This window comes from Acartia tonsa, chromosome 8 (assembly GCF_053477335.1).
Source record: "Acartia tonsa isolate MP-2025a chromosome 8, ASM5347733v1, whole genome shotgun sequence".
NCBI lineage: Eukaryota > Metazoa > Arthropoda > Copepoda > Calanoida > Acartiidae > Acartia > Acartia tonsa.
Window position 1 is genome coordinate 35212783 of NC_137267.1, and position 12702 is coordinate 35225484.

Here is a 12702-nt window from a genome sequence, read left to right on the forward strand (position 1 = left end):
ATGACTGATAAAGGGCGGCCCAAAACCGCCCGCCCGATATGCCAACCCTGCTTGTGGGTAATATGCTTCTCAAATATTTTGTTAATATTTACTAGAATAATATTAATCTTATTTAACACTTGTAGTAGAGTGTCAAAACTGAATAATCAGATTATAAATGTATAAAAGTCGAAACAAAAATGTGAGCAAATTTGTTGAAAATCTGCTTAAATACAGCATAATTTTTCAGGACATATATACACTTTTTGGTCTTGATTATAGAGATTCGATTATAACACTGTACTTTTTTGTCATAGGAATCAGTATTCTAAAAATCAGAACAATCGGATGATTTAATCATATAAAAAATTTGTTGTTAAACAAGGATGACAACATCCATAAGTAGCGGAGCACATACAGACCAACGGACAAAGTGAGTTATAGAGCAGATTATCTGAAGAGAAAGAAAAATAATATGCAAAAACTGAAAATCACGAAACCTTAAAAAAAGGTTAATTTCTTTGATAGTTGTAAAAAGAAAAGCAGCTATAAAAGCTGCTTAAAAGCAGTCAGAGTGCTATAGATTTTTTATACTTACCTAATTATGATGTTTAATGAAGGGAATATTGGGAAGAAGTTTCAGCCGTGTTTCTTTTGTAGGAACTGAGAAAATCTGTTGTAAAAAGTAAAATCTGCTTATAAGGAGTTTGACTGCTATAGATTATGTTCTTTGCTTCATATTAACCCTTAACAGTCGGGCCCCTTGCCGCACCTTAATCAGTTGGGGGGGGGGGGCGTTCAACGCCCCCCTCATTGTCTCAGTTCCTATTAAAGCTAGAGGGCTAAAATTTTTTGTGCAAGTCCCCTGTGTTATGGTGAATTTCCGACCTTAAGTAAGTCAAGGTCAATTTCCGCTTCCTTCACCCTTTTATTTAACAACCTTTGTTTTTAGGTCCTTTTTTACTTAAAAATTTCAAACGGCTGTAATTTTTTTATTTTTAAAGCTAGAAGAAAATTTTTTTTGCAGAAAATGTTTATTTTATTTAAATTTTATATTTGAAATATCAAAACATAAGTTTCAGCGGCCGCAGCTGTACTTGGCAGCTGCCAGCCGCCGCAGTCGGCGGTCGGCGGGAAAACGGCGGCGGATCTTTATGAAATTTTAATACATTATGTAGACATGTAAGAAAAGCTTAAGTTTAAAATTTGAAGTCTCTAAGTCAAAAATTGCGGCCACAGGAGCATTTTAAAGATTTCTGGAGACCTGGAGGATCAGGACCTGCAGGATCATACCTGGAACCTGAAATTGACTTGAACACCTGTATTTAATATGAGGATGTACTACTAGAGGATATTTTAGTATTTTGGTAAGATAAAATGCTTTGTTTAAATCAAAAACAAATTTTTGTTCTTTACCTGGATGACCCTGCCAGGTTTGCTGGCATCCTGTGCCCGCCAGGATGGAGATATTCAAAAAATTCTATCTCTCAGTTATGTGTCATACCCATACTTAAAAAGTCAAGCAGTTTGGGCTCTTCATCTTTCACACACAGAAAATGAGATAGAAAAAACCGGATGGGGGGGCGTTCAACGCCCCCCCCCCCCCCGACCGTTAAGGGTTAATGGGAATTGTGACAATAAGTTTCAGCCTTCTATCTTTTACAGGAGCCAAGAAAATAAGTTGTGAAAAATTTAAGTGGCTATAAAGCAGTTCGACCGCCTTAAATGTTTTATAGTAAATTAAGCTCCTTAATGATGGGAATGTTGACAAAAAATTATCTTAATAGGAGCCGAGTTATTCACGTTTTCCCAATTCGTGACAGACGGACAGACATTTGATTATAGAGTAGCTTTGCTACTAAAAAGTTAAAAATCAACATGTATAAGATTGACGTACGGACATTGTGGTAACGATTATAGAGTTGCTAGTGCTACGCTTTCTAAATCGTACCTAATTAATACATGAATCACTATGCAAAGTTTGAAATTTATAAGACAATTTTTACATGCCTAAATTAGCGAAAAAAGCTATCCGTTCCGGACGGATGGACCGACCCTAATTATAGAAAAGCTTCACTTAAAAAAACATATTTGCTTTTTGGAAATTGTCCTTCATGTACGGCACATTATCACTTTTAATCTTTTTTCTCGTATTCATTCGAATCCGGTGGATAGAAACCAGTTCTCATCCATAAAAAAACACTATATCTAGCATCGTATTATATCCAGCTTTTTACGAATATAAAAATGTACAATCATAAGATTAAAACCAGTTATTTTAGCCCGTGCCTTCGGCACCTCGGGGCAAAAAAATGGTTTTAATCTTGTAATTGTACATTCAATATCCACGGAAACCTGTTTATAATACAATGCGAGAAATAACTATTCCAGTATTATCCGGTGCATATGAAACGGTTCTCAGTCTTACTAAATAATTTTCATGTCATATTGTATTATATTCAGTTTTCTACAATTATGAAATTAACAATCATAAGATTAAAACCAATTTTGTTGCCCGTGCCCTTGACATCTCGGGGCTAAAAAAATGGTTTAAATCTTATAATTAACAATTTTATATCCAGGGAAAGCTGTTTATCATAATATGCGATTAATAACTATTCTTTATAGGTTTTTTAGAGGTCCACATAAATTAAAATTGCATATGCGTAGAAATCATCCTGGTATATTTCCCTGCACCATATGCTCACAAATATTACAGGAACAGATATAAAGTTTTTAAATCGGTATTTAAAATTGTGGTAATGAGTATACCAGTGATTTACCTGCATGCAGTAGTGAAAAAGAGGAAGACTGGTCATTTAAATTTTAAAAGGTTTGTTGACACCCCTTTACTGAGATGGGTTCCTAAGAAAATTCCGGTTGTCTTCGTTCAATCAATCAGTGACATGTCGTCTTTGTTCAATCAATCATTATTATGAAAACTTTTCGCGGCATTTACACTTAATATAAGAAACAACAACAATCTATAATTTATTTATCAATAATAATGAAAATAAATATTGCCGCGATATCTTTTTTGTTGTATGTCTATAAAACGCGGCATTCTTGGTATAAAATCCCCACCTCTGGTTTCCACTTCTATAAAATAACATTTATATTAGTAGAAATACTAACATTTTAAATAGACTAGAAAGTTTTGGTGATTCCCATGAAGATTAGGTTTTCAAAGTTTTCATAATATTATAATGTTATACATTATAATTGTTTGTGGAAACATATCAAGAAATCAATATCATAAAAAAGCGTTTTTATAGTTAAAATTAAAACTTTATACTTATCAGACTAATAGAGAACTGCATGCTCATAAAAAAGAAAAACATCTAGGAAAGATTTAATTAAAACTTTTTTATTATATAATAAATAATATTTGTTATCCTAATATAAAAGAAGCATGATATTTGTCTGTTAGTACCAATAGATCTCTCTAACCTGCTTGTATTAGTTATCCTTTCTCATAGGTCCAAGGAAGGTTTTGGGGAGTAAAATCTAACAAAAGGAAAATTTAGTCAGGCTTCTTTTAAAATTCAAAACTTCAAATATTTATTATTTCTATGCAGTAATTGGATGCCAAAGTAAGATGATTAAAAAATTGTTTTCTTTTTTTTCTTCATATGATTATGAGCTTCACTTTAATTCAAGGAGAAAGGGGACATTGGGCTGCTCATTACACTAGTCCCTCAAGTGTTTTAATAACGTTTTTTATTCGTTGGCTTAACAATTTGTGGACTTGTTATTTTGTGTATCATCATTAAGGATGTACATCAATTTATTGGCCATTGTCTTATCCTTTTAGATTCCTGTTTTTATGTAATTTGTAATCCCTGGTGAAAGATTTAGTTATCTTATCATAATTGACAGAGTCGCATGGAAAATTTTGTGAAGAATGTGGAAAGAAGTTTATGAATTTGAATAAACATAATTTCGATTGTCACAAGTATGTTGTCATTATTATTAGCAAAGCTACTCTATTGTTCACTTTGTCTGTCTGACCATAACACTTTGGGGGAATTACATTTACTCAGCTGCTAATCAATAAAGATTTCATTAAGATTCCCTATACCAGTTTTGTAGAAGCAAAGCACACAATGCTATACAGGGACGCCAAGCTTGTTTTGTTTAAGGGGTTAAAAAGATGGGTTTTCAAGGTTTGATGGGGGTAATCTAATGTATTATAAAAATTTTGAAGGGATAAAATGAAGGGTTTTCAAAGTTTTAGTAGGGGTAAATAGTAAACCTTGGACGTCTATGATGTATGTTATACATCTCCTTCCCTTAAACAAAATAGATCATCCATACCATTTCATGCAATTTTAAACAGTGTTCTGTACCTGTACCTGTACCAGCTCTTCATTCCTCCAGGGAACAGTATTATGGCTGAGATAAAGCAAGCCGTTTTGTAAATGTTTAAAATTAGAAGTTTTTGTGTAACAAAAGTTGTCGCAAATATAGGTATTAAACAGGGTTTCGGATCCGGATCCTTGGACTCAAAAAAATGCGGAAAAATGGAAAAATCTACCTAAATTTATATAAAATCTCAGACATTCTCTTGATGAGAGCCAATCTTTTAGGTTTAGGGTCAGACTTGAAAATTAAAAGTATGTTTGACTTCGAATTAAAGAATAAATATTTTTTGAAAAGTTTGGTGATTTTATTTTTATTGTCAAGGATCCGGAACCGGATCCGGTAGGATCCGGATCCGCATCCGGATCCGAATTCGGATCCGCACTGACCAAATTTGGAGGATCCGGATCCGCAAAAAATCAATGCGGATCCGAAACCCTGGTATTAAATAATGCTATGGTGTTGGTACCCTATTTAGGTTCAGTATCTAGGTATTCTACTCACTTCAGTTGTCATGAAACTAATTTAGTTTATTTTAAGTAAAAAGGAATGCTGCTATTGTATGAAGATGTATAGCGCAAGCAGAATTTGGTCTCACATTCAGTTGGTTCATGAGCAATCTAAAGTAGTCTGGGTAAGTTAAACATTCATTTATAAAATTGCTTATTAGAATATAGTCCCTTTCGTGACATCGCCTCTTAAGGGATGTTTCGTCGTATTTTCACAGTAGCTTTTGATAGGTTATTTTAGGTTAGGTTAGTTGATTGCCTGGCAGGGTTAGGCAATTGGCCCCCCAGGGTTAGAGCTCCCCGCAAGGGCTAGAAAAAGGAGTAAAGCTACTGTGAAAATACGACGAAATGCCCCTTAAGAGGTGTTGCCACAAAAGTGACTATACCCATATCTTAGTAGCCAGGTAAAAAAATAATATTGTGCAGAATATACACTCTTGAATGTATATTATATAATTGAAAATAATTTTTTTTTCAGTGTAATATCTGCAACAAGCAATTCAGCCATGATAGAAATGTTGGCAGACACTTGAGAGATGTTCATAAAATAGAAATCACACACAAGGAGGTATTGGAAAAAATAAAGAATGGAGAAATTAAATCCAAGAAATATGAAGTGAAACAACAACAACCTGATGATGAAGGTTTAGAAATGATGGAATAATAAACATATTTTATTGAGATATTTCAATTTAGTTGCTTGAATAAGATAAAAAGGGGGAGGGAGAGATGTCTTTACGCCCCCCCCCCCCATCTTTATTCGCTATTTATGGCCCTTAATAAATTGAAGGTTGATTTTTCAAATTTTACTAAAATAATAAATTTTGGTTTATTTAATTTTAATTGATAAAAAGAACAAGAGAAAATTTGTTTTGAATAATTAATTTTTGATAATTTTATTGTAAAGATAGAGAAAATTTCTATTTAATTATAATGATTAATGTTCTAATTTTAATTCGATGTAAATAACTTTCTGTATTTTATTTTAAAATGAGTTCTTAAAGAATAAAACTAAATGTACAAATCCAAAATATTTAATTTTTAGAGGTGAAGCATTGAATTTGTGAATTTGAGTACAACTGCGGATTGTGTCATAATAAAAACGATAAAGGGTTTAATACAAAATCAATGAGAATCAATAGACTGTTATGGTTGTATTTGTAGTTTTTTTTGTAATTTGTATCCTTAATTGTAAAGGTTTTTGTCTCTCCTAATACAATCTGGCTTACAATTGAACTCAATGAATTCTCCATTTTTGGGGCAAACTTTACAACGCCTCCGAAAAGGCCTGGGCTAATAAAACTATTATTAAAGGGGGGGGGGGGGGGGAATGTGGTGACTCGTGCCACGACATTCCAGCAATTTTATTTTGGGTGCTACTCCCTTAGTTTTAGAGATAATTGGATGAAATCTTTTGGGCTGGGTCAGTAATTACCCCAACTAGAGGTATCTTTCGAAAGAAACGGCGGCGGGACCGCCGCTCCCGCCGCCCGCCGCCGTTTTCCGCCGCCACCAAAAAAAAATTTTTTTTTGCATTTCTCCCCGAATTAGGCAATTTGGAATCATTTGAGACCATGTTATTTTTTTCAAAAATTTTTCCCCTTACAAGCAACCCTGCGGGGGGACTTCGTCATTTTTTTCAAATTCTCGTATATCAAGGTATATCTTAAATACAGTACTTCTCCTGTGATTTTGAAGATATTAAAACAAAATCTTTTTAGGTTGGTAAGTAAAAAATATTTGAATTAAGAAAACGGCGGCAGGACCGGCGGGACCGCCGCTCCCGCCGTCCGCCGCAGTTTTACGCCGCCAACAAAAAAATTTTTTTTTGCATTTCTCGCCGAATTAGGCAATTTGGAATCATTTGAGACCATGTTATTTTTTTCAAAAATTTTTCCCCTTACAAGCAGCCCTGCGGGGGGACTTAGTCATTTTTTTCAAATTCTCGTATATCAAGGTATATCTTAAATTCAGTACTTCTCCTGTGATTTTGAAGATATTGAAACAAAATCTTTTTAGGTTGGTAAGTAAAAAATATTTGAATTGAGAAAACGGCAGCGGGACCGGCGGGACCGCCGCTCCCGCCGTCCGCCGCAGTTTTCCGCCGCCAACAAAAAAATATCTTAAATTCAGTGGTAGGTACTCCTGTGATTTAAAAGATATTGAAACAAAATATTTTTAGGTAGGTCAGTAACTAATGGCAGAGGTACGGCTGCGGAAAACGGCGGCGGGAAATGCAAAAAAAAATTGGTGGCGGAAAACGGCGGGAGTGGTGGTACCGCCGCCGTTTTTTATTCAAATATTTATTACTGACCCATCAAAAAAGATTTTGTTCCAATATCTTCAAAAGCACAGGAGAAGTACTGAATTTAAGGTATACCTTGATATACGAGAATTTGAAAAAAAGTCCCCCGCAGGGCTGCTTGTAAGGGGAAAAATTTTTGAAAAAAATAACATGGTCTCAAATGATTCCAAATTGCCTAATTCGGCGAGAAATGCAAAAAAAAAATTTTGTTGGCGGCGGACGGCGGTCCCCCCGCCGTTTCCTTCATTCAAATATTTTTTACTTACCAACCTAAAAAGATTTTGTTTCAATATCTTCAAAATCACAGGAGAAGTACTGAATTTAAGATATACCTTGATATACGAGAATTTGATAAAAATGACTAAGTCCCCCCGCAGGGCTGCTTGTAAGGGGAAAAATTTTTGAAAAAAATAACATGGTCTCAAATGATTCCAAATTGCCTAATTCGGCGAGAAATGCAAAAAAAAAATTTTTTGTTGGCGGCGGCGGACGGCGGGAGCGGCGGTCCCGCCGGTCCCGCCGCCGTTTCCTTCATTCAAATATTTTTTACTTACCAACCTAAAAAGATTTTGTTTCAATATCTTCAAAATCACAGGAGAAGTACTGAATTTAAGATATACCTTGATATACGAGAATTTGAAAAAAATGACTAAGTCCCCCCGCAGGGCTGCTTGTAAGGGGAAAAATTTTTGAAAAAAATAACATGGTCTCAAATGATTCCAAATTGCCTAATTCGGCGAGAAATGCAAAAAATAATTTTTTGTTGGCGGCGGCGGGCGGCGGGAGCGGCGGTACCGCCGCCGTTTTTTTTTAAAGATACCTCTAGTTGGGGTAATTACTGACCCAGCCCAAAAGATTTCATCCAATTATCTCTAAAACTAAGGGAGTAGCACCCAAAATAAAATTGCTGGTATGTCGTGGCACGAGTCACCACATTTCCCCCCCCCCCCCTTTATGATTTTTATCTTAATATTCACAGAAAATTGTCTGTATTAAGATGCTATACATAATTTCTGATTGTGAACCGGTTATAATTGAACAAATTGTACTCTAATGAATATCATTAATACAAATTAAACTCTCTGAAAGCTATTACTAATCAACCAAGGGACTGAAAATTTCAGGGATCAAATAGATTGATATTCTAATTATAAAATCTACATATTTTCATTAAGTTTCATTAAGATTTGTAAATTAATTGGGGTGCTAGATCGATTCCTAGATTTTTGTTAGTGGTTAAAACTGGAAAAATAATATGTGGTTTTAACTGCGCTGGACTTTTCTTGCCAACCTTGCTATCAATTAATGAACGCAGAGTGAGGAAAGCTTAAAATTATAGAACAATTTACTTTATTTATTTGGCAAATACTTCCTTTTAATCATCGCTGTCAATTGGAACAATGCATTTTATAAACTTAGAAATCGATTTTAACTTTATAAATTATAAAGGGGGGGGTTTTTAATGCAACCATCTCGTAATCAGTGAGCAAATGACACTTAGAATTCGAATTTCGATCTGAACTTTTGCATGAGTAATCCTTGGTAGGTCTATTTTCCCTAAATCGAACAAAAAGTTGGAAAAGTGACGGCTAGCGGCTCAGCCGTTTTTTGCCTATTTTCAGGGTAAATCCATCATCAATTACGTAGGAATCGACTTTTTAAAACATATTTTTGGTTTAATTCATGTTAAATGATAGCAATAACCAATTTTAAAACTTCTAGTACCAACAGCTACCGTCTAGATCCGTTTGATAGCGTTTTGGAGTAGAAAAGAGTATTATGTTGAGAGAGGTTTCGTGACTAATTTGCAATATAAATATCAAAAAAATGGCAAAATAGCTGAGCCGCCAGCCGTTAGCCGTTACTTTTCCAACTTTTTGTTCGATTTAGGGAAAATAGACCTACCAAGGATTATTCATGCAAAATTATAGATGGAAATTCGAATTCTAAGTGCCATTTGCTCACTGATTACGAGATGGTTGCATTAAAAACCCCCCCCTTACATTATCACATGATTTTTAAGAAATTATTTATATACTCAATAATTAAGATTTTATGTTTTTCACTTGTAGATGTGCACCTAGCATATTCTAGAGGCTCTATTTTTGAAGTGATAATTGGGGGACAGAAAAATAGCCTTAAACCATCCTAAGACTTACATTTTACTAGGAACTAAGTGAAATTTTTCTTATTCTACAAGAAGAGGGTAAGCAACTTAACATGTAGGTAGGTAACTAATAATATTTTTTATTTTATTTACTAAGTAACTTAATTAATTTTATGGTAGGTAGTAGTAACTATTTTTGAAATTTTAGGATTTTGAACCTTAAAAGGCAATTAAACTATAATTGAACTTCTTTCAGATTTTGTGATAATAATATTTACAATGACCACACAAATGGGAGTGCTTCTTGAACTAGTTGAAGCTGTGGAAACTAACATGGAAACTATTTGTACTCTAGCAATAAATATTAAAGTACCCAAAGACATAATTATGAATTTAAGTGTTGCCAAAGTATCTATAGTTGAAAGTAAGATATATCTTACTAAACATATAGCTGACAGGTTTACTATGATTGATTCTACAAGCATGGAAACTAATGCTGACAAAGATTCTAAAATCAAAATACAACAAATTCCTGAGTTACTTGAGTTGCCAATTGACCCTGGAGACATAAAAAATGAAGTCTACATTCTTGATCCTGAACAAGACACTAAAGCTGGCATAAGAAATAATTTAGAACCATCATTGCTGGAACAAGCATCTTCTATTAATGATTTGTTACAATCCTCAGAAGTATTTTGTAAGTATGAATTTGATAATAATTTCCAAATTCCAAGTGTATCAGTACAAGATGATGGAGATGCTATGGAGGTTATGGAAGATGAAACTATTCTTGATGATCCAGATTACAATGGTGATGACTTGAATGATATGAAGGGTGAGACTTCTTCAGAGGATGAATTCTTAGATGCTTCTAAATATTCAGGTAAAAATAATTTGGGTGTATTTTCTTAAGATAGGTAGGTTTTTCCCCTGCAAAAAAAAAAATATTTCATCCTCCAACCCCTAGTTTAAATCAAATTTTCTAAGGTATTTTATTGTGTGTAAATGAGTGGGCATGTAACTTTTTACTCATTTCACAAATACTCCTGATATCTTTGGTGGTTTTGGACAAATTTTTAAAGATTTTCTGGATAATAGTTTCAGCTGATGTTGTCACTACACTTTATTTTTTCCCCCCGCCTGCATATTTTTCACTCTACCCGCTCCTTCTATTAACAGGGTATCCCATGCAGAATATACACCCCTGAGGTATCCTTATCCTTTTTTTTTCACTTTCATATGTAACAAAATTTTCATTAAACATTTGTAAACTTCATAAGTCATTTTTCACCTGAAGAGATGTGAAACAACTTAAGTTTAAAGTAAAATAATCCTTGTAATCTTTATATCCAAAAATCTATGAATTTTAAAGGCTACTTAAAGCTTTCAAATGGCTGAACTTACATATCATGCCCGCCCACCGTTATACCGTCTTGTGCGAGCATAATCTATACATTCCTCCGTTTGGCCGTTAGAAGCCTTCAAAGTTTTTTGGATACCATCGTTTTATATTTTACCATGAACTAATCTTGACCCATAGTTGTCAATCATTCTGTAATTTTAGAATCAATATCGAAAGTTAATAATTAATTTACGATATTTTCTTAGGTTGTCAATACAGCAAACAATTAAAAAGATAAGTATATAGGTACCTAACTAACTATCACCTTATATTTTTTTTAGATTCGAAAAAGAAGGAGAGTAAAAAAGAGAAAAAAGAGAGTAAGTTGAATTTTTATTTGAAATTACATTATAATTACAATGGATGTATTATCACTTGGATCTTACACCAGATTTTAATTTTCTCTAATGAATTGCAACGCGCAGCGGGCTAAAATAATACTTACTCCCTTCTACCCCCTTTTACTACATCCCCGAAATGAACTTACTAATAAATAAGTTTTATGTTAGAAAGCTAAGTTAACGATACTTTTTCCCGTGACATACCTACTATCCACGTTTTTTTTACATCCATTATTATTATAATAACATGAACACAATCCGAGAACATTTTTCACAGAATTAAGTTTAAGAGTTGCCTAAAACATTGTATATTTCTCTAGAATAGTTATTTATCGCAACGTGTTATAAACAACTTTCCGTGGATACATAAATGTACAAATATAAGATTAAAACCAGTTTTTTAAGCCCCGAGATGCCGAAGGAACGGGCTATAGCATCTGGTTTATTCTTATGATTGTACATTTCTATTCTTAGAAAATTGGATATAATACAATGCTATACATCATTTTTCAGTGTGGGTGAGAACTGGTTGTAATTCACCGGATATTAATTGGTTTTGAAGCCATACTGGAAAATATGTATTCTTTCTTTTATGGGAAAAAAATCTCTAGAAGGACTTTCTTATGGTGTAGTGGTGTCAAATAAAAAAAATGTTTTATTAAAATAGTTAGGGAATGGGTTTTGGTGGTGTTGCTAAATATTTTGTAGAAACTATAAGCCTAACCTAACTAGTTAAGTTCCCTTCCCCCTCCCCCTGTTCCTAAAGTGTATGTATTCTAATTAATATTTTTCTTTTCCAATGTTTTTTTTCATTAAAAAGTACAAAATCCCCTCTCCCATAATTTTAAATAAATTAATATTAACGGGGGAAGGGGGTTAGTCTTTGTGTGTTTGTATTTTACGTTTGGCTAGCTATCTTGGGTTCAGAATAGACCAATAGGATGAGGGCTTCTTGCATGGCAAAACAAAACAAAAAAATATCGCCTCTTTTAAATATAAAGGAGGGTAGGGTTTTGTGTTTGCTAAGCACCTTTAAAGAAATCTCTTTTTTGTTTACAGGTATAAAACTTTGTGAAGTCTGTAATAGTCCTGCCCGCTGCTGGAATTTAAATGGAGTAGTTTCATGTCGCGGATGTCAAGATTTTTTTAGAAAATGGCACAAAAAGTAAGTAACAGGTTCTAACCCATAGGTATAATATTACATAACTGTATCAGAGCATAAAACATAGCACATTCTCTCATCATCAGGTTGGTTATGTGTTCACTTTGCAGTCCAATACACAAGAAGTGGTGGTATAGGTGGTGTTAAATGTCAGCTAATACCAACAATGAAATTTATTGGAAAAAAAATCATGCAACATATCTGTAAATTTCAGCTGTTGTTGGGGAAGGGGGGGGGGGGGGTGACACCTAGTTAAATTGATGACTTTTTTATTTGCTTTCCAAATATTATTTTAGAATTATTTCATTTGTTGGTTATACCTTATTCCTGGGTAAAAGTTATCTTGTGAATTTGAAACGATAAATTCAACATAAAAATTACAGTACCCCGTCAGGGGTTAGTTGAAAGGATAATTTTTAAACAAATATAACATGGTCTTAAATTAGATATTACAAATTGTTTGATTCGCGAAAACAAATAAAAAGGTTTCACTCAATTTTCTTTAAAACTAAGTGAGAAGCAAACAAAATTAAAT

General features: G+C 33.6%; 1 protein-coding gene across 3 annotated transcripts in view; it reads left to right on the top strand.

Moving 5' to 3' along the window:
• The window catches only part of LOC145326807 (uncharacterized), a 66980-nt gene that overhangs the window by 23845 nt on the left and 30433 nt on the right, over positions 1 to 12702 (top strand). The window contains exons 16-20 of one of the 3 annotated variants that reach the window (XM_080170231.1): positions 2608 to 2695; positions 3279 to 3322; positions 3857 to 3934; positions 4882 to 4975; positions 5329 to 5874. In XM_080170231.1, coding sequence (XP_080026357.1) covers positions 2608 to 2695; positions 3279 to 3322; positions 3857 to 3934; positions 4882 to 4975; positions 5329 to 5514 — 490 coding nt within the window. In that variant the 3' untranslated portion in view covers positions 5515 to 5874. Of the gene's footprint in view, positions 1 to 2607; positions 2696 to 3278; positions 3323 to 3856; positions 3935 to 4881; positions 4976 to 5328; positions 5875 to 8112; positions 10146 to 10945; positions 10985 to 12064; positions 12171 to 12702 lie in introns of those variants that run through there. The other 2 variants (XM_080170229.1, XM_080170230.1) reach the window with 2 other exon arrangements.